The 22243-nt window shown below is 49.7% G+C and overlaps 2 protein-coding genes across 2 annotated transcripts in view; both read left to right on the top strand.

Moving 5' to 3' along the window:
- Positions 1–13131, top strand: part of LOC140076280 (serine protease 33-like) — a 24165-nt gene extending 11034 nt beyond the window's left edge. Inside the window, exons 5-6 of the mRNA XM_072122832.1 lie at positions 12398–12567; positions 12655–13131. Coding sequence (XP_071978933.1) covers positions 12398–12567; positions 12655–13074 — 590 coding nt within the window. The 3' untranslated portion in view covers positions 13075–13131. The remainder of the gene's footprint in view (positions 1–12397; positions 12568–12654) is intronic.
- A 4915-nt stretch (positions 13132–18046) lies between these two features.
- Positions 18047–22243, top strand: part of LOC140076279 (uncharacterized) — a 42722-nt gene continuing 38525 nt past the window's right edge. Inside the window, exons 1-2 of the mRNA XM_072122831.1 lie at positions 18047–18153; positions 18357–19233. Coding sequence (XP_071978932.1) covers positions 18087–18153; positions 18357–19233 — 944 coding nt within the window. The 5' untranslated portion in view covers positions 18047–18086. The remainder of the gene's footprint in view (positions 18154–18356; positions 19234–22243) is intronic.

Raw genomic sequence — 22243 nt, 5'->3', positions numbered from 1 at the left:
CTCACAGGCTGCAGATAAGCCAGTGCCGGGTGCAGAAGTGCGGATAGCCGATACCCTCACAGGCGGCAGATAAGCCAGTGCCGGATGCAGAAGTGCGAATAGCCGATACCCTCACAGGCTGCAGATAAGCCAGTGCCGGATGCAGAAGTGCGGATAGCAGATACCCTCACAGGCGGCAGATAAGCCAGTGCTGGGTGCAGAAGTGCGGATAGCAGATACCCTCACAGGCTGCAGATAAGCCAGTGCCGGGTGCAGAAGTGCGGATAGCAGATACCCTCACAGGCGGCAGATAAGCCAGTGCCGGGTGCAGAAGTGCGGATAGCAGATACCCTCACAGGCGGCAGATAAGCCAGTGCCGGGTGCAGAAGTGCGGATAGCAGATACCCTCACAGGCGGCAGATAAGCCAGTGCCGGGTGCAGAAGTGCGGATAGCAGATACCCTCACAGGCGGCAGATAAGCCAGTGCCGGGTGCAGAAGTGCGGATAGCAGATACCCTCACAGGCGGCAGATAAGCCAGTGCTGGATGCAGAAGTGCGGATAGCAGATACCCTCACAGGCTGCAGATAAGCCAGTGCCAGATGCAGAAGTGCGGATAGCAGATACCCTCACAGGCTGCAGATAAGCCAGTGACGGATGCAGAAGTGCGGATAGCAGATACCCTCACAGGCTGCAGATAAGCCAGTGCCGGGTGCAGAAGTGCGGATACAGATACCCTCACAGGCTGCAGATAAGCCAGTGCCGGGTGCAGAAGTGTGGATAGCAGATACCCTCACAGGCTGCAGATAAGCCAGTGCCGGGTGCAGAAGTGCGGATAGCAGATACCCTCACAGGCGGCAGATAAGCCAGTGCCGGGTGCAGAAGTGCGGATAGCAGATACCCTCACAGGCTGCAGATAAGCCAGTGCCGGGTGCAGAAGTGCGGATAGCAGATACCCTCACAGGCGGCAGATAAGCCAGTGCTGGATGCAGAAGTGCGGATAGCAGATACCCTCACAGGCTGCAGATAAGCCAGTGCCAGATGCAGAAGTGCGGATAGCAGATACCCTCACAGGCTGCAGATAAGCCAGTGACGGATGCAGAAGTGCGGATAGCAGATACCCTCACAGGCTGCAGATAAGCCAGTGCCGGGTGCAGAAGTGCGGATAGCAGATACCCTCACAGGCTGCAGATAAGCCAGTGCCGGATGCAGAAGTGCGAATAGCCGATACACTCACAGGCTGCAGATAAGCCAGTGCCGGGTGCAGAAGTGCGGATAGCAGATACCCTCACAGGCTGCAGATAAGCCAGTACCGGGAGCAGAAGTGCGGATAGCCGATACCCTCACAGGCTGCAGATAAGCCAGTGCCGGATGCAGATGTGCGGATACAGATACCCTCACAGGCTGCAGATAAGCCAGTGCCGGATGCAGAAGTGCGGATAGCAGATACCCTCACAGGCTGCAGATAAGCCAGTACCGGGTGCAGAAGTGCGGATAGCAGATACCCTCACAGGCTGCAGATAAGCCAGTGCCGGGTGCAGAAGTGCGGATACAGATACCCTCACAGGCTGCAGATAAGCCAGTACCGGGTGCAGAAGTGCGGATAGCAGATACCCTCACAGGCGGCAGATAAGCCAGTGCCGGGTGCAGAAGTGCGAATAGCCGATACCCTCACAGGCGGCAGATAAGCCAGTGCCGTGTGCAAAAGTGCGAATAGCCGATACCCTCACAAGCTGCAGATAAGCCAGTGCCGGATGCAGAAGTGCGGATAGCAGATACCCTCACAGGCTGCAGATAAGCCAGTGCCGGATGCAGAAGTGCGGATAGCAGATACCCTCACAGGCGGCAGATAAGCCAGTGCCGGGTGCAGAAGTGCGGATAGCAGATACCCTCACAGGCTGCAGATAAGCCAGTGCCGGGTGCAGAAGTGCGGATAGCAGATACCCTCACAGGCTGCAGATAAGCCAGTGCCGGGTGCAGAAGTGCGGATAGCAGATACCCTCACAGGCTGCAGATAAGCCAGTGCCAGATGCAGAAGTGCGGATAGCAGATACCCTCACAGGCTGCAGATAAGCCAGTGCCGGGTGCAGAAGTGCGGATAGCAGATACCCTCACAGGCTGCAGATAAGCCAGTGCCGGATGCAGAAGTGTGAATAGCCGATACACTCACAGGCTGCAGATAAGCCAGTGCCGGGTGCAGAAGTGCGGATAGCAGATACCCTCACAGGCGGCAGATAAGCCAGTACCGGGTGCAGAAGTGCGGATAGCCGATACCCTCACAGGCTGCAGATAAGCCAGTGCCAGATGCAGAAGTGCGGATAGCAGATACCCTCACAGGCGGCAGATAAGCCAGTACCGGGTGCAGAAGTGCGGATAGCCGATAACCTCACAGGCTGCAGATAAGCCAGTGCCGGATGCAGATGTGGGGATACAGATACCCTCACAGGCTGCAGATAAGCCAGTACCGGGTGCAGAAGTGCGGATAGCCGATACCCTCACAGGCTGCAGATAAGCCAGTGCCGGGTGCAGAAGTGCGGATACAGATACCCTCACAGGCTGCAGATAAGCCAGTACCGGGTGCAGAAGTGCGGATAGCAGATACCCTCACAGGCTGCAGATAAGCCAGTACCGGGTGCAGAAGTGCGGATAGCAGATACCCTCACAGGCTGCAGATAAGCCAGTGCCAGATGCAGATGTGCGGATACAGATACCCTCACAGGCTGCAGATAAGCCAGTACCGGGTGCAGAAGTGCGGATAGCAGATACCCTCACATGCGGCAGATAAGCCAGTGCCGGGTGCAGAGGTGCGGACAGCAGATACCCTCACAGGCGGCAGATAAGCCAGTGCCGGGTGCAGAAGTGCGGATAGCAGATACCCTCACAGGCTGCAGATAAGCCAGTACCGGGTGCAGAAGTGCGGATAGCAGATACCCTCACAGGCGGCAGATAAGCCAGTGCCGGGTGCAGAAGTGCGGATACAGATACCCTCACAGGCTGCAGATAAGCCAGTGCCGGATGCAGAAGTGCGGATAGCCGATACACTCACAGGCTGCAGATAAGCCAGTGCCAGATGCAGAAGTGCGGATAGCAGATACCCTCACAGGCTGCAGATAAGCCAGTGCCGGGTGCAGAAGTGCGGATAGCAGATACCCTCACAGGCTGCAGATAAGCCAGTGCCGGGTGCAGAGGTGCGGATAGCAGATACCCTTACAGGCGGCAGATAAGCCAGTGCCGGATGCAGATGTGCGGATACAGATACCCTCACAGGCGGCAGATAAGCCAGTGCCGGGTGCAGAAGTGCGGATACAGATACCCTCACAGGCTGCAGATAAGCCAGTGCCGGGTGCAGAAGTGCGGATAGCAGATACCCTCACAGGCGGCAGATAAGCCAGTGCCGGGTGCAGAAGTGTGGATAGCAGATACCCTCACAGGCTGCAGATAAGCCAGTGCCGGGTGCAGAAGTGCGGATAGCCGATACACTCACAGGCTGCAGATAAGCCAGTGCCGGGTGCAGAAGTGCGGATACAGATACCCTCACAGGCTGCAGATAAGCCAGTGCCAGATGCAGAAGTGCGGATAGCAGATACCCTCACAGGCGGCAGATAAGCCAGTGCCGGGTGCAGAGGTGCGGATAGCAGATACCCTCACAGGCTGCAGATAAGCCAGTGCCGGATGCAGAAGTGCGGATAGCCGATACACTCACAGGCTGCAGATAAGCCAGTGCCAGATGCAGAAGTGCGGATAGCAGATACCCTCACAGGCTGCAGATAAGCCAGTGCCGGATGCAGAAGTGCGGATAGCCGATACACTCACAGGCTGCAGATGAGCCAGTGCCAGATGCAGAAGTGCGGATAGCAGATACCCTCACAGGCGGCAGATAAGCCAGTGCCGGGTGCAGAAGTGCGGATAGCAGATACCCTCACAGGCTGCAGATAAGCCAGTGCCGGATGCAGAAGTGCGGATAGCAGATACCCTCACAGGCGGCAGATAAGCCAGTGCCGGGTGCAGAAGTGCGGATAGCAGATACCCTCACAGGCTGCAGATAAGCCAGTGCCGGGTGCAGAAGTGCGCATAGCAGATACCCTCACAGGCTGCAGATAAGCCAGTGCCGGGTGCAGAGGTGCGCATAGCAGATACCCTCACAGGCTGCAGATAAGCCAGTGCCGGATGCAGAGGTGCGGATAGCAGATACCCTCACAGGCGGCAGATAAGCCAGTGCCGGGTGCAGAAGTGCGGATAGCAGATACCCTCACAGGCAGCAGATAAGCCAGTGCCGGGTGCAAAGGTGCGGATACAGATACCCTCACAGGCTGCAGATAAGCCAGTGCCGGATGCAGAAGTGCGGATAGTAGATACCCTCACAGGCAGCAGATAAGCCAGTGCCGGGTGCAAAGGTGCGGATACAGATACCCTCACAGGCTGCAGATAAGCCAGTGCCGGATGCAGAAGTGCGGATAGTAGATACCCTCACAGGCAGCAGATAAGCCAGTGCCGGGTGCAAAGGTGCGGATACAGATACCCTCACAGGCGGCAGATAAGCCAGTGCCGGGTGCAGAAGTGCGGATAGCCGATACCCTCACAGGCTGCAGATAAGCCAGTGCCGGGTGCAGAAGTGTGGATACAGATACCCTCACAGGCTGCAGATAAGCCAGTGCCGGGTGCAGAAGTGCGGATACAGATACCCTCACAGGCTGCAGATAAGCCAGTGCCGGGTGCAGAAGTGCGGATACAGATACACTCACAGGCGGCAGATAAGCCAGTGCTGGGTGCAGAAGTGCGGATAGCAGATACCCTCACAGGCTGCAGATAAGCCAGTGCCGGGTGCAGAAGTGTGGATACAGATACCCTCACAGGCTGCAGATAAGCCAGTGCCGGATGCAGAAGTGCGGATAGCAGATACCCTCACAGGCTGCAGATAAGCCAGTTCCGGGTGCAGAGGTGCGGATAGCAGATACCCTCACAGGCTGCAGATAAGCCAGTGCCGGGTGCAGAAGTGCGGATAGCAGATACCCTCACAGGCGGCAGATAAGCCAGTGCCGGGTGCAGAAGTGCGGATAGCAGATACCCTCACAGGCGGCAGATAAGCCAGTGCCGGGTGCAGAGGTGCGGATAGCAGATACCCTCACAGGCTGCAGATAAGCCAGTGCCGGATGCAGAGGTGCGGATAGCAGATACCCTCACAGGCTGCAGATAAGCCAGTACCGGATGCAGAGGTGCGGATAGCAGATACCCTCACAGGCGGCAGATAAGCCAGTGCCGGGTGCAGAGGTGCGGATAGCCGATACCCTCACAGGCTGCAGATAAGCTAGTGCCGGGTGCAGAGGTGCGGATAGCAGATACCCTCACAGGCGGCAGATAAGCCAGTGCCGGGTGCAGAGGTGCGGATAGCAGATACCCTCACAGGCGGCAGATAAGCCAGTGCCGGGTGCAGAGGTGCGGATAGCAGATACCCTCACAGGCTGCAGATAAGCCAGTGCCGGATGCAGAGGTGCGGATAGCAGATACCCTCACAGGCTGCAGATAAGCCAGTGCCGGATGCAGATGTGCGGATACAGATACCCTTACCAAAGGGCAACAGCGAGAGGCTCGAGAGTTTGTAGCAAGGAATACAGATGTGTTCTCAGAGTTGCCAGGCTACACATCTGTAATTAAACATGATATTGTCACTGAGCCAGGGGTAAAGGTAAGATCAAGGCCGTACCGAGTCCCTGAAGCTTGTAGACAAGCCGTATCAGAGGAGGTTCAGAAGATGCTGAAGCTAGGGGTTATTGAGGAGTCCAAAAGTGAGTGGGCCAGTCCAATTGTTCTAATCCCCAAACCGGATGGGACGTTGCGATTTTGCAATGGTTTTAGAAAATTGAATGAGGTGTCTAAGTTTGATGCCTACCCCATGCCCCGGGTGGACGAGCTTATAGAGAGACTAGGGGGTGCTCGGTACTTCACCACCCTGGATCTAACTAAAGGATATTGGCAGGTACCCCTGACAGATAGGGCTAAAGAAAAGACAGCCTTTGTTACCCCTGAGGGCCTTTTTCACTATGTTGTGTTACCGTTTGGGCTTCATGGGGCCCCCGCTACCTTTCAACGGTTAATGGACATAGTGTTAAAGCCACATAGGAGATACGCCTCCGCCTATCTGGATGATATTATCATCTTCAGCCATGACTGGGAGAGGTACAGGCCGTAGTAAACTCTCTAAGGGCAGCGGCCTGACCGCAAACCCCAAGAAGTGTGCGCAGGGAATGGAGGAGACACACTATTTGGGGTATGTGATCGGTCGAGGTATAGTAAGGCCTCAGGTCAACAAGATTGACGCTATACAGGGTTGGCCTCAACCAGTGAGCACCAAACAAGTCAGGGCGTTCCTGGGCATTGTCGGGCACTACCGACGGTTTATACCAAACTTTGCCACCGTGTCCGCTCCCCTGACAGACCTGCTGAAGGGTAAAAGATCCGTCACGGTGGTGGAATGAACAAGCGGAAGGGGCTTTCCAGGTATTGAAGTCTGCGTTGTGTGGATCGCGTCCTCATCACGCCAAACTTCAAGAGAGAGTTTATCGTGCAGACGGATGCCTCAGATGTAGGACTAGGAGCTGTCCTCTCTCAGGAGGGACACCCCATTACCTACCTGATCAGGAAGAAGAACACCCCATTACCTACCTGATCAGGAAGAGGAACACTCAATTACCTACCTGAGCAGGAAGAAGAACACCCCATTACCTACCTGAGCAGGAAGAGGAACACCCCATTACCTACCTGAGCAGGAAGAGGAACACCCCATTACCTACCTGATCAGGAAGAAGAACACCCCATTACCTACCTGAGCAGGAAGAGGAACACCCCATTACCTACCTGAGCAGGAAGAAGAACACCCCATTACCTACCTGAGCAGGAAGAGGAACACCCCATTACCTACCTGAGCAGGAAGAAGAACACCCCATTACCTACCTGAGCAGGAAGAGGAACACCCCATTACCTACCTGAGCAGGAAGAGGAACACCCCATTACCTACCTGAGCAGGAAGAAGAACACCCCATTACCTACCTGAGCAGGAAGAGGAACTCCCCATTACCTACCTGAGCAGGAAGAGGAACACCCCATTACCTACCTGAGCAGGAAGAGGAACACCCCATTACCTACCTGAGCAGGAAGAGGAACACCCCATTACCTACCTGAGCAGGAAGAGGAACACCCCATTACCTACCTGAGCAGGAAGAAGAACATCCCATTACTTACCTGAGCAGGAAGAGGAAAACCCCATTACCTACCTGAGCAGGAAGAGGAACACCCCATTACCTACCTGAGCAGGAAGAGGAAAACCCCATTACCTACCTGAGCAGGAAGAGGAACACCCCATTACTTACCTGAGCAGGAAGAGGAACACCCCATTACCTACCTGAGCAGGAAGAAGAACATCCCATTACCTACCTGAGCAGGAAGAGGAACACCCCATTACCTACCTGAGCAGGAAGAGGAACACCCCATTACCTACCTGAGCAGGAAGAAGAACACCCCATTACCTACCTGAGCAGGAAGAGGAACACCCCATTACCTACCTGAGCAGGAAGAAGAACACCCCATTACCTACCTGAGCAGGAAGAGGAACACCCCATTACCTACCTGAGCAGGAAGAAGAACACCCCATTACCTACCTGAGCAGGAAGAAGAACACCCCATTACCTACCTGAGCAGGAAGAGGAACACCCCATTACCTACCTGAGCAGGAAGAGGAACACCCCATTACCTACCTGAGCAGGAAGAGGAACACCCCATTACCTACCTGAGCAGGAAGAGGAAAACCCCATTACCTACCTGAGCAGGAAGAAGAACACCCCATTACCTACCTGAGCAGGAAGAGGAACACCCCATTACCTACCTGAGCAGGAAGAGGAACACCCCATTACCTACCTGAGCAGGAAGAAGAACACCCCATTACCTACCTGAGCAGGAAGAGGAACTCCCCATTACCTACCTGAGCAGGAAGAGGAACACCCCATTACCTACCTGAGCAGGAAGAGGAACACCCCATTACCTACCTGAGCAGGAAGAGGAACACCCCATTACCTACCTGAGCAGGAAGAGGAACACCCCATTACCTACCTGAGCAGGAAGAAGAACATCCCATTACCTACCTGAGCAGGAAGAGGAAAACCCCATTACCTACCTGAGCAGGAAGAGGAAAACCCCATTACCTACCTGAGCAGGAAGAGGAACACCCCATTACCTACCTGAGCAGGAAGAGGAAAACCCCATTACCTACCTGAGCAGGAAGAGGAACACCCCATTACTTACCTGAGCAGAAAGAGGAACACCCCATTACCTACCTGAGCAGGAGGCTCACGCCAGCAGGGAGAAATTACAGTATCGTGTAGAAGTAATGTCTGGTGATAAAGTGGCATTAGAGTCCCTACGGTCCTACTTGCTGGGACGACAGTTCCGTCTCATAACTGACTGCTCTCCTCTAACCTGGATGAGTAGAACTAAAGAGCGGAACGCCGGGGTCACTAGGTGGTTCTTGTCCCTCCAAAATTTCAGTCTCACGGTGGAGCACAGAGCCGGGAAACTACAGAGCAATGCGGATGCCTTGTCCCGGACGCATTGCTTAATGTCAGGAGTTCGCCCCGGTGGGTCTGAACTGAGGGGGAGGGGATGTGAGAAAGTGAGAGGTGTTGTGTGGGAGAACCGCTATCTGTCATACAGGCGGATAAGGGGTGTGTGGTAAAAGCCCTGGGCTTGTCTGCAGTAACCCAAGGGTTAATGCAGACATGTGATAAGCAGGAATAGTCTGTTTGCTCTGTGTTGGCCGCTAGCATAGACGCCTCTGTAATGTCCGTACTGGGCGGCTTATTATGGAGTAGGGGGTAGGCTGGTGGTGGGACTCCTACTCCACCCGGGCTTCGCTCCTGGGATTTTGTATAGCCCATAGGGGCAGGTCACAGGGGCGGGTCACAGGTGCAGATCACAGGGGCGGGTCACAGGGGCGGGTCACAGGGGCAGATCACAGGGGCGGGTCACAGGTGCAGATCACAGGGGCGGGTCACAGGGGCGGGTCACAGGAGCGGATCACAGGGGCGGGTCACAGGGGCGGGTCACAGGGGCGGGTCACAGGTGCAGGGTCACAGGGGCGGGTCACAGGCCTCGTTAGAGCCTGATATAATCTGCAGGCCAGAGGGGCAGTAGGGGAGGCATTACCTGGAGAGCTGAAGGCTGGACCGTGTTCACACAGTGAAGGTAACTGAGCGCCTCCTGTACTACTGCTGGCCCAGAGCGTGTGCCCGGCAGCCTGGTACCCGTATAGCTAGGACCTGATATTGTATTAGGCAGTGCCCGGCCGGGCAGGTTTATTTTGTTGCTTTATATGTGTCAAAACCAAGGCTGAATTTATGTTGTTTTTGAAGTGTGAATAAAACACTTTATTTGGACTTTAACCCTGCGTGTCCCTGCTTCCTGCACTACTACTACCAGACGCCTACCTGAGCAATTCCCCACAAGGTGTAACATGGAATGTGTGTATATACAGGTATAACATGGAATGTGTGTGTATATACAGGTATAACATGGAATGTGTGTGTATATACAGGTATAACATGGAATGTGTGTGTATATACAGGTATAACATGGAATGTGTGTGTATATACAGGTATAACATGGAATGTGTGTGTATATACAGGTATAACATGGAATGTGTGTGTATATACAGGTATAACATGGAATGTGTGTGTATATACAGGTATAACATGGAATGTGTGTGTATATACAGGTATAACATGGAATGTGTGTGTATATACAGGTATAACATGGAATGTGTGTGTATATACAGGTATAACATGGAATGTGTGTGTATATACAGGTATAACATGGAATGTGTGTGTATATACAGGTATAACATGGAATGTGTGTGTATATACAGGTATAACATGGAATGTGTGTGTATATACAGGTATAACATGGAATGTGTGTGTATATACAGGTATAACATGGAATGTGTGTGTATATACAGGTATAACATGGAATGTGTGTGTATATACAGGTATAACATGGAATGTGTGTGTATATACAGGTATAACATGGAATGTGTGTGTATATACAGGTATAACATGGAATGTGTGTGTATATACAGGTATAACATGGAATGTGTGTGTATATACAGGTATAACATGGAATGTGTGTGTATATACAGGTATAACATGGAATGTGTGTGTATATACAGGTATAACATGGAATGTGTGTGTATATACAGGTATAACATGGAATGTGTGTGTATATACAGGTATAACATGGAATGTGTGTGTATATACAGGTATAACATGGAATGTGTGTGTATATACAGGTATAACATGGAATGGGTGTGTATATACAGGTATAACATGGAATGGGTGTGTATATACAGGTATAACATGGAATGGGTGTGTATATACAGGTATAACATGGAATGGGTGTGTATATACAGGTATAACATGGAATGGGTGTGTATATACAGGTATAACATGGAATGGGTGTGTATATACAGGTATAACATGGAATGGGTGTGTATATACAGGTATAACATGGAATGGGTGTGTATATACAGGTATAACATGGAATGGGTGTGTATATACAGGTATAACATGGAATGGGTGTGTATATACAGGTATAACATGGAATGGGTGTGTATATACAGGTATAACATGGAATGGGTGTGTATATACAGGTATAACATGGAATGGGTGTGTATATACAGGTATAACATGGAATGGGTGTGTATATACAGGTATAACATGGAATGGGTGTGTATATACAGGTATAACATGGAATGGGTGTGTATATACAGGTATAACATGGAATGGGTGTGTATATACAGGTATAACATGGAATGGGTGTGTATATACAGGTATAACATGGAATGGGTGTGTATATACAGGTATAACATGGAATGGGTGTGTATATACAGGTATAACATGGAATGTGTGTGTATATACAGGTATAACATGGAATGGGTGTGTATATACAGGTATAACATGGAATGTGTGTGTATATACAGGTATAACATGGAATGTGTGTGTATATACAGGTATAACATGGAATGTGTGTGTATATACAGGTATAACATGGAATGTGTGTGTATATACAGGTATAACATGGAATGTGTGTGTATATACAGGTATAACATGGAATGTGTGTGTATATACAGGTATAACATGGAATGTGTGTGTATATACAGGTATAACATGCAAAAAAAACATTCTTCTCCTTTCTGATGCTAATAACTCTCAGACTCCTCCAGATCTGTGTCTGATATCATTGGTTCGGGGATGAGTTTACATTTTTATCGCTGCCATTTTTACTGTACAACCTTTGTGATGACTTTTTATGTCTTGTAAAATGGGAAAAAAGTCGTATTTTGGACAATTTTGCTGCTTTTATTATTATTGAAGAGTTTTACCACCAGGAATTGTTGTTTTTATAGTTTGATAGATCCAGACATTTGCGATACAGGCGGTCCCCTACTTAATGACACTCGACTTACAGACGACCCCTAGTTACAGACGGACCCCTCTGCCCCCTGGTGACCCCTCTGCCCCCTGTGACCCCTCAGCCCCCTCTGACCTCTGGTGACCTCTCTGGATGTTACTATAGTCCCAGGCTGCAATGATCAGCTGTGCGGTGTCTGTAATGAAGCTTTATGGATAATCCTTGGTCCCATTATAGCAAAAAATTTTGAAACTCCAATTGTCACTGGGACAAAAATTTTTTTTTGTCTGGAGCTACAATTATAAAATATACACTTTCGACTACAAATTCAACTTAAGAACAAACCTATGGGCCCTATCTTGTATGTAACCAGGGGACTGCCTGTACTCAATGGGGCTCATTTACTTACCCGGTCCAGTTGCGATCCAGCAGCGCGTTCTCTGATGTTTCGGGTTCTGCCGGGATTCACTAAGGTCATGCGCCCCATATCCTGCAGGTGTCGCTTCTCCGCTCAGGTCCCCGAAGTTCACCTTCTTCTTCCCGGTACATGTAAGTGCTGATCTCGCAACACATTTCATTTTTTAAATTCTGCGGTTTTTCTGAACCCGTCGGGTTGTCCGGCCACGCCCCCCGATTTCTGTCGTGTGAAAGCCGGCGGGATTGCGCCGAAATCCGATCACGTGCGCCAAAACTGAAAAATTAGGGAAAATGACTATTTTATTTGGCTCCCAGGGTACTTCAACCCTTAAGTCTTATACCATATACTGCAATAGCCTTGTCTTTAAGACGCCCGGTACAATTGATTGCATAACACAGGAACTGCTCTTCTAGGAACACGAAGGGTGTATGGATTATGTATGGATATGCAATAGCTTGATGCCACCTATAGGGGGCGTAAGCCCTATAAGTGCCTAGGGCAGCACTTACACCAAATACGTCCCTGTTGACCGACCTTTTCCTTGATTTCAGAGACACTTCCGGCCCCGTTCACGTTACAGGAGGTGGAGCTTCCGCTCATTAATTATACAGAATGTGATAAGATGTTCCAAGTGGCTTTCAACCTCTCATTCCCCCCCGAATATGTTCAAAAAGACATGATCTGCGCCGGCTACCCTGAAGGCAAGAAAGATGGCTGCCAGGTGAGCCCTTGTCTCTACGGGGGGAAGGGGGGGATGGTCATCCATTGTGGAGTTCTCCTGGAATTATAACTATATTGCATCCTACAGGGGGATTCCGGCGGACCCTTGGCATGTGAAACTGATGGAAAATGGCTTCTGGTGGGAGTTGTGAGCTGGGGTGATGGTTGTGCCCAACCCAATAAACCCGGAGTCTACACCAAAGTCAGCAATTTTACCTACTGGATCCGAGAGAAATCAGATCTCGAAGCTTCCGAGTTAGAAGTCGATGCCGACGCTGTCAATGTGACCACAGTAACCATGAAGAACCAGGTTTCCGAATTACAAGTCAATGCCACCACGGTCAATGTGGACACAGTCATAACACAAAAGACACCAGTAACATCTCCGACCTTCACCTTGACGACCGAGACTCAACAAAACTCAACCTCAGCTGGAAGGAGACATCAAATACCCCTGGGACTTTTCATAGTGGGTTTGGTGGTGCCCAGTTTTTTGGACATAATGTAAAACGTCTTTCTGTATTTGTTTTCTTATATCAAATAAAGACTTGATTGTCCCATAAAATTGAGGATCATCTGTGACCTCCAGTGATTAGGCTTGTAATTATCATCAAATCTTCCCTCTAGTGACCATCGAGCTTGTGGCTCCTCATACAGTATTGAGACCCATTACAGTGAGCAGCGTGAGAGTGCTGACAGGAGACTGTCCCTGGAAAACACATGGAACATGGCAAACATTGGTGTCAAGAAAATAACATCCCCACCGGGGACTGACCTAAGTCTTGGGGATAGCTGGACTCCACTGGTAACTGAGTGGCTAGCGCTGACTTGGTCATGGCCACTTGGTCCAGTTGGAAGAGACCTTGTCCACGCCGGAACGGTGTTTTACAGGTGGGTTTCAAGAAAGAGGAGATGCTGCGGATGGATGGTAGTTCTCCCTGAGGCGCCTCCGATGTAAAGGTGTAAGAGGATCCCTGGTTAGATGGTAGAAGGGAGGTCATTGATCTAAGCAGCTTCAGGGATCACACAGAGACAAGAGATGCCAAACATCAACTCATGGCTCCTTTTTATTCCAGAACATAAACACAGCAAAGGCTACAGGTCATGGTACCAGTCCAATCAGTCCAGGTCCAAGGTATCTGCTTGCATTTATCTGCCGAAGGGTGCTCACAGCCTGGGTTCTGCAGATTCAGACTGGAGAAGTTTAGCAGCAGGGTTTAGGCAGGTCTTAGCTGCAGGCAGGGTTGAGTGAAGGTAAGTGCAAGCTCCGCAACAGATTTTTTTTTTTGTTAAATGCGGCGGTTTTTCCCAATCCGTCGGGTTTTGTTCGATTTCCGTCGCGTACATGCCAGCGCGGATGCGCCACAATCCGATCGCGTGCGCCAGAATCCCGGGGCAATTCAGGGGAAATTGGCGCAAATTGGAAATATTCGGGTAACACGTCGGGAAAACGTGAATCGGGCCCTTAGTAAATGACCCCCAATGTGTTTGGACAGCAGGCCTCAGACACAATCTCTCTGGAAGGTCCAGAACTTTCCAGCCACAGAAGCGGGGGAGGGGGGGGGTTATGAACTTCACCTGGGGGCGGAGAGTTGAGGCCACCCAACCAGGAACTTTGTTAAAGGTGGAATTGACATTTAATAAGACTGGTGGAATGATTAACTTAACCCCACCTTAAATATATGGCTTGAACTGGCACTTTACGAACAGCATTCAATTACCCGTAGTGACCCGTATAACATATAACAGCATTTATTAACAAATAATATTTAACAATTTCAAAACATTATTGAAAAACAATAGGCACTTTAGGTGAAAGAACTCTCCATGCGACTGTAAATGGCTCGGGATTGCACTATGCCCATCTGAACTCCCAGATGGCAAGTCGGTCAGATGAGCAAAGCAGCAATCTCACATCTCCACCCGCTGTGACTTCAGAGCTATTGAAAAACAAATAAAAATATACAAAAACAGTAAAAAAAACAACCAATACATTAAGGAGGGACTGCTTCCTTGAGTGCGGCAGTCAAGAGAGAGGGGGAGGAAAGTGCCCTGCAACAAACCCCCTCCCCTTAAAGTGCACCGTGGAATTAACCCCTTCCGCCTCCAAACATCCTCCACCAGTCCAGGTGCACCCTCTGTAACCCGTCGGGCGTACACCGCAACACCTCATAATTGGTCAATGATATAAACCATTCCTTCCAGGCAGATATTATGCAGCTGCAATACCAGATATAGACAGAAGATGGCGCATAGAGGTGATCAGGCTCCAGGGGACACATAAAATAGGAACAATATTTCGTAATAACAGAAACGTTTCAGTATCTGTCATGTCTAGAATGTTCTCCTTTAATATCCAACAATAAAATCTACTGAAATGTGTTGTCGCTGTAACAAGGAGGGAAGACGCCCATCAAGTTCCTGACTTATAGATTCTATTGTTCTATATTTCACATATGATAATATGAGGTCCCACCGCTTACCCATCATCTCTTCACGTCAGTTATACTTAGAGAATGATAAATCCGGATATTCGCCAGACATGGAGATGAATGAAGAAGGTGCAGATCGCTGTGTAGATCAGGGTAAAGGTAACACAATGACCGGAAGGGACGGTCTGGGAAGAATCTATCTGACACAGGGCACAATATTTCCAGCAGGGGGACACGAGCGGCCATCTTTAGTAAGGGTGATCACGGCACCCTCCATTGGTGTGGAGTGGGGGTGCAGGGCAAGAATCTGACGTCACAAGAATCTGACTCATTACATGCTTCAAGTCGTCCAATTACAAACATGCTGTCCTGAATCATGTAAATGCCCTCGGAGCTCAGGCCTCAGTGCCCTTAGCTGATGTCCCCACCAGGAAGTTCCGCCCACTTCAGGAGGATATGGTTTTATAAGAAATTATGTCAGATATATCTCAGGATAGGAAGAAGCCATCAGCATGATCCAGGTAGCGTTGGAATCGTTGTCTCACGCTCTCTCCAGCTGTGCTCACACTATATTTTGTCAGTAACGTTTTAGTTACTCTTTAAGTGGTCAGAAGCTGCAACTACAGGGTCAGGTGCCTTTGACATATAAAGAAGTGTTATGTGTAGTTACAGCTTCCAGCCACTACAGGGAGAGTGGAGCTATGTTCTTCTTGCTCCATGCTCTCTACCATGGCCATCACTAACCAAATATTGATAGGGATCAGGTCTGCATTTGCCATGTTCAACCAAACTTTGAACTAAAGCTTGGTTTGGGAATCTTAAAGTAAAAACCCATCGATAAAACACACAATCAGAGCTGGCGGCATGTAAATGCTTTTGGCACATGCGTGACATCATTCTCTCTAAGATCACCGCTCCTTGTGATGTCATCAGGAAGCGACTATCCTGGGGGAAATGCCGCTGGCTGCTTTGTCAGGTTCTGGAGGTTCTGGAGGCTGCTCGGCCCCAGATGTGATGTTGATGTGAAATGAATCTTTTGTCCAGGTGCTAAAATAATTTTAGGGAAGGCGAAGTGATCTGCAGCTCCAGGAGAGCAGGGGCAGAACATGGCAGAACCAAAACCTACAACCAAAACATGAACACGTTCAGTGAGTGAACCTTGTAACATGGAAGAATATTGCAGGTGCCGAAGGATTTATCTGGACTGTGACTGGAACCAGACAAAACCTGTACAATGGTGCAGCCAAAAATAGTCCAAGCTGCTCGGCCAATGAAAATTTGAAAAAGCTCATTCTGTGTTTTTATATCATTTTCTTTTTCGCTATGTAACACTCGTAAGATGAATTTTATTATTTTTAAATTATGTTGCAGGGGTGTCGCAAAAAAAAAACACATTACACAAACCCTGAAAAACCCAAATCCAGAGATTCAACACACAACAAAAGTCCCAAACTTCAATTAGTACAAGGCACAACCCAACGATAAATACACCAGAACAAAGATACATTTGCCCCAATGTTTTGATTTTCCCTCTTTTTGTTATTGTTACTTCTCTTGGTTTTATAAACAATGGGTTAATGACCTCAAAAACAAAAAGAAAAAAAAATTCAGACATAAAAAGTTCAATTACATTTTTTAAGTGTCCCAGATTGGTGACATGAAGTGGAGGGAATGTTGTAACCCTCTATCAACTCTGGTGACTGCTAAATAAGATGTCAAAAGTTTTACAGCATGAAGATGTGTAAGAAATGTTGAAATTCTGAAGCTTTCGGTACACAAAGGGGGTCATTTACTAAGGGCCCAATTCGCAGTTTCCTGACGTTTTACCCGAATATTCCCGATTTGCGCCGATTTTTCCTGAATTGCCCCAGGATTTTGGCGATCGGGTTGTGGCACATAGGCGCCGGCATGCACGTGCCGGAAATCGGGGGGGGGGGGGGGGTTTGGCCGAACGAAAACCCGACGGATTCTGAAAAAACGCCGCATTTAAAAAAGAAAAAGTGTCGCTGGATACGCGCTTACCTGCACCAAGAATAGGATCGTGCTCTCTGGCGGACCTCGGCGGACTTCAGCGCAGCAGCGCCACCTGGTGGACGGCGGAGGAACTACCTTAGTGAATCGCCGGAAAGGTTCGAATCCACCGCAGAGAACGCGCTGCTGGATCGCGAATGGGCCGGGTAAGTAAATCTGCCCCAATGTTAGCAAAAAAAAAAAATGCAAATATTTCTATAATCACTGGCATGAGAACTTGGTCAGTCCGTATTATGTGTAGGGTCCTGTGGAGTGTGCAGGGGGCGGCAGATGACTGTGTTCTGGTGTCCGGTCTTCATGAATCTGGCGCCCCCTGCACTGCACCATGTGCATGGTCCAAAGACGGAGTACTGACGCAGACACTGATACAAATGGATACAAATGGATACTGAAAAAAAATGATGCAACCAGGTTCTGCTCCTCCTATGCAGGTCCTGGACGTCTTCTAGAGGTTTGCCCTCTCCCTATCCATGGTGCTTAGGCCCCTTCCACACTCGCATCAAACTTGCAACATGTGCTGCTCGGATCACACGGATCGCACAGCCAGAACGCGGCAAACAGGAACTGAACTCAGCATGTCAGTTCATTTCCGTTTTTGCCGCGTTCGGCCCGTGCAATCCAAGCAACACGCATTGCAAGTGTGATGCGAGTTCATTGCATCACACTCACGAGTGTGGAAGGGGCCTCAGTCTTTCACCAAATTCCAAAAAATTTGGGAAATTTATAACACATTAAAAAGAGTAAGGAAATAGACAGTAAACCCAGGATACAGAAGGAGTAGAGAGCAGGACACGGCTTACTGATGACTATGGTAGACGTCCCATCAGATCCACCAGATCTACTTCTGCCGTAGAAGGAAGTGATACAGACATCTTGATGACATGTTTATAGAATTTTTAACCAAAACTCGTCTTTCTGGATTCTTATGTCATGTGATTTAGATGAAGGTTCAAAATATGTATAATGTTTGTTGCACGGGAAGGGGTTGTGACAAAATATGACCAAATATACCACACAACAAGGTCTGTCAGTGCAGTACGTGCTCTTCACCGAGGACATGGGCTTCGGCTTGTGGAGCAGAGACGAGACAATGTCTTCAGTGCTACTCATATGCTTCTTCATTGGTAAGTCAATGATCGGGTTTCAAAAAATTCTTATTCTTAAAACATTGATTGTGGTTCATGTACCTACAATGTCCATCTGTACATGGACTTTTTATTTTTGGCCAATGTTTTTTTAAAATTACATTTTCTGTGTTGAAGGATTAAAAGGATATAATGAAGCCACAACATTAACTGCGATTTACTTGTTATTTTTTATTTTACAGCTTGTTCATTTACCTCAATTATCACAACCTCATCCATAGACACAACCTCATCCAACAACACAACCTCATCCAACAACACAACCTCACCCATCAACACAACCACATCCATCAGCACAACCTCACCCATCAGCACAACCTCACCCATCAACACAACCTCACCAATCAACACAACCTCACCCATCAACACAACCTCACCAATCAACACAACCTCACCCATCGACACAACCTCACCCATTATCACAGCCTCACTCATCAACACAACCTCATCCATCAACACAACCTCATCCATCAACACAACCTCATCCATCAACACAACCTCATCCATCAACATAACCTCATCCATCAACACAACCTCATCCATCAACATAACCTCATCCATCAACACAACCTCATCCATCAACATAACCTCATCCATCAACACAACCTCATCCATCAACACAACCTCATCCATCAACATAACCTCATCCATCAACACAACCTCATCCATCAACATAACCTCACCCATTATAACAGCCTCACCCATCAACACAACCTCATCCAACAACACAACCTCACCCATCAACACAACCTCACCCATTATCACAGCCTCACCCATCAACACAACCCCATCCATCAACACAACCTCACCCATCATCACAGCCTCATCCAACAACACAACCACATCCATTAAGACAACCACATTCATAAATACCTCCTCCTCCTCCTCGGGGGGTGCGTGCGGCTCTCCGCTGGTCTCCGGCAGGATAGTCGGGGGCACAGACGCTCTGGATGGAGAATGGCCCTGGCAGGTCAGCCTGCGCTATCAGGGGTCCCATATATGTGGGGGCAGCCTGATCTCCAGCCAGTGGGTGATGTCCGCAGCTCATTGCTTCAAAAAGTGAGTAGAGCAATTACTAGAACTCAAGTTATTTATGGATGTGATGGAAGAACCATTGAAGGACAATTGGCTCTAATTTTTTCCATCTATCTATCTATCTATCTATCTATCTATATCATATCTATCTATATCATATCTATCTATCTATCTATCTATCTATCTATCTATAGGTAGCCCCTGCCCTTGCCCACTCAGTATATAGATAGCCCCTGCCCATGCCCACTCAGAATATAGATAGTTCCAGCCCGTGCCCACTCAGTATATAAATAGCCCCTGCCCACTTAGTATATAGATAGCCCCTGCCAGTGCCCACTTAGTATATAGATAGTTCTGGTCCGTGCCGTCTCAGTATATAGATAGCCCCTGCACGTGCCCACTCAGTATATAGATAGCCCCACCAGTCCACAATCAGTCCTCCCAGTTCACAGCAGATGCCCCCCTTTAATGAATTGTCCTGCCAGACGGCCCCTTTATACTGACCTTTCAGCTTCTTCTCCTCGTGGCTCCGTCTTCTGCTCTTCCAGTCCAGGCGCATCACTATGGCGTGGCGGTGTTGCGGCAGCGGGGCAACATATTATAAGGGCGCCGCATACAATGTGACGTCACGTGGCCGCAAGGTCAGAAGATGGATCCGCGGAGAAGAAGTCGGAAAGTGAGTACAGATTTTTTTTTCCTCATATAGGGACCTACCATGGGGGGTTTAGTGGGCACTGTGAGCTCCTCAGGCCCCCCTTTTGATAGGAAAATGGGCGGGCCCTTGAACACAGTCCCACTAGACCCCCCATGATGGAAGCCCTTGGGGTTCCAGTGATATCTCCTTCCTCTCTGGCCTACCTGTGGCCTAAATCCCTGCCCTCAATTAGATCCGACACCTGGCGTTAAAGCACCCTCAGCTGGATCGAAACCTGAGCCCCCCCCCCAGCTCCCACAGCTTATGAGGGACCCTGGACAGTCTATAGACCCCACTATGAGTGCCCTGCTGTCCAGATATTCAGTCGGCCGGCCTCCAAACAGCCGGATCCAGTGGTGGCCAATTAGGCCTCTAAAGCCTTGGCCTAAACTGTGTGGCCTACCCAGCCCTGGGGATCCCTAGGCCTAATCAGGTGCCTGGACTTCCCCCTTCCCTGAGGGACCTGGACCTTTGGGATCATTCCTAGCTCAAGCAGGGGGACCAGCAGCGGCCCTGAGACCATGTCACTACCTCTGCTGTCTGGGGCCTTGGACCACATTGCAGTAGCAGCCCTGTATGGATTCTCTGTGCATCTGCGGCCTCCTGGAGATGGATGCTTGCTATCTTCTCTGGCCTCTCCACCCTGACTACACTGCCTTACTACTGTTTGTCCCACTCCTTCACACCAGATCCTTTTAACTATTTGCTGTCGCAAGTTAGTGCTTCTGAATCTACCTGGAGCCTTGCCAAGGGGCGCACTGGTCCCCCCTGCATGGTCCTCCCCATACCTGTGCTGTAACTGTTGCTCGACCTGACATATTTAATCAACTTTCCCTCGGCTTCATTGCCTTTCCTGAGGGCTCTGAAGGCCGACCCAGTGGCTTTCCTGGAAAATCTGCTTATCTGCACCTATGGGAGTGACAGCTTTTCCTCCTTTGTGCTAGAGACGGCTCACCGTATATTTCCTAAACCATCTCCGCCTGGTACTGCCCTGCGCACATTCATCGCCATGCTCCTGGATTATAGGGATTAGGATGCCGTTCTCCTACTATCCATGGAAAGCGACAGCTTGAAGGTAGACAAAGTTATGACTTCTCCATCGATGTCCAGAAAAAGTGGGCTAAATACGTGCATGTCTCGAAACGCTTGCGGGAAGCTAAGCTGAAGTCCGCTGTGCTATACCCTTCTAGTATTCACATCATCGATGGAGAGCAAGCCTTTGGTACTCCTGTATGGTTGGGCTGCTCCCCTCGTTGTTCTCCTCCTAGGGACTGACTCCACATAGCTCTCTTACCCCATTTCTTGTTGTGCTGCTTTGGGGGTTACACCCTCCCCACCCCACATGGAAGCTTAATCCTTTCTGGCTCACCATCCTGCCACCGCCTGCATATTTCTCCCAACACTGGTCTTTCTTTTTTCGCACCCATTGCACCCGGATGATAGTGTTCTGGACCCCTGGGGTGCTATCAAGGCTTTTATCAGGGTAACCACGTCCAAAGCCATACATGACCTACAGAGAGGCCTTGCCTCTAGGACGATTGCACCAGAACTAGGAACATTACAGACTGAATTGGACTATGTTCGTGATCGTTCTGAACAGCCCCTACATAACTGGCGCCATGTCCTGTGGACCTACTGGACTTTAATGACTGACAAGGTGAAGAGAAGTTTGTTCTTCTCTAAACAAAGCAACTTGGGGACCGTGCGGATCGTCGCTTGCTCGTATGGAATGGGTGGACTGTGGTTCAGGTTCTGAGGGATTGTCCTAGGGAGATCATCGATGCCTTCAGCAAATCCTACGCTACCTTGTACTTCACCACTGTAACAGCCTGAGAGAGTTGAATACCTTTCCTCCCTTACCATCCCCTCCCTATCCCCTGAGGACAGCGCCGTCCTTGCTTGCCCCATTGCTGAACTAGAAATTGCTGAGACTATTGAGGCTTTCCCTAACTGTAAATCACTTGGAACTGACGGCCTACCGGCTGAATTCTATATGTGATGCCGACCTTCTGGCCCCTATGTTGTGGAAACTATACGGTGAAGCATTTGAGGCAGGATCTCTCCCTCGCTCCATGGCTGAGCCACTTGTAGTAGTTATCCCAAAACCGGGAAAGGGCCCCACACTTTGTGAGTTTTATAGAATTCTATATCATTGCTTCAGGTTATATGTTAAAATCTTATCCAAATTTCTGGCAAACAGAGTGAACTCCGTTATCCTGCCACGAGAGTCTCCCGCCTGTAAGCTGAGGGTCTTAGTCTCGCTGGAGGCAGCCAAGGCCCTTGACTCCCCGTCCGCCTCTTGTACAGTTCTTCCGTGGCCACAGAGTTCCCTCCGGGTCT

The sequence above is a fragment of the Engystomops pustulosus genome, chromosome 8, assembly GCF_040894005.1.
Source record: "Engystomops pustulosus chromosome 8, aEngPut4.maternal, whole genome shotgun sequence".
Classification (NCBI taxonomy): Eukaryota; Metazoa; Chordata; class Amphibia; order Anura; family Leptodactylidae; genus Engystomops; species Engystomops pustulosus.
The sequence above is the reverse complement of the archived record's forward strand: the minus strand, read 5'-3'. Positions and strand labels throughout refer to the sequence as shown.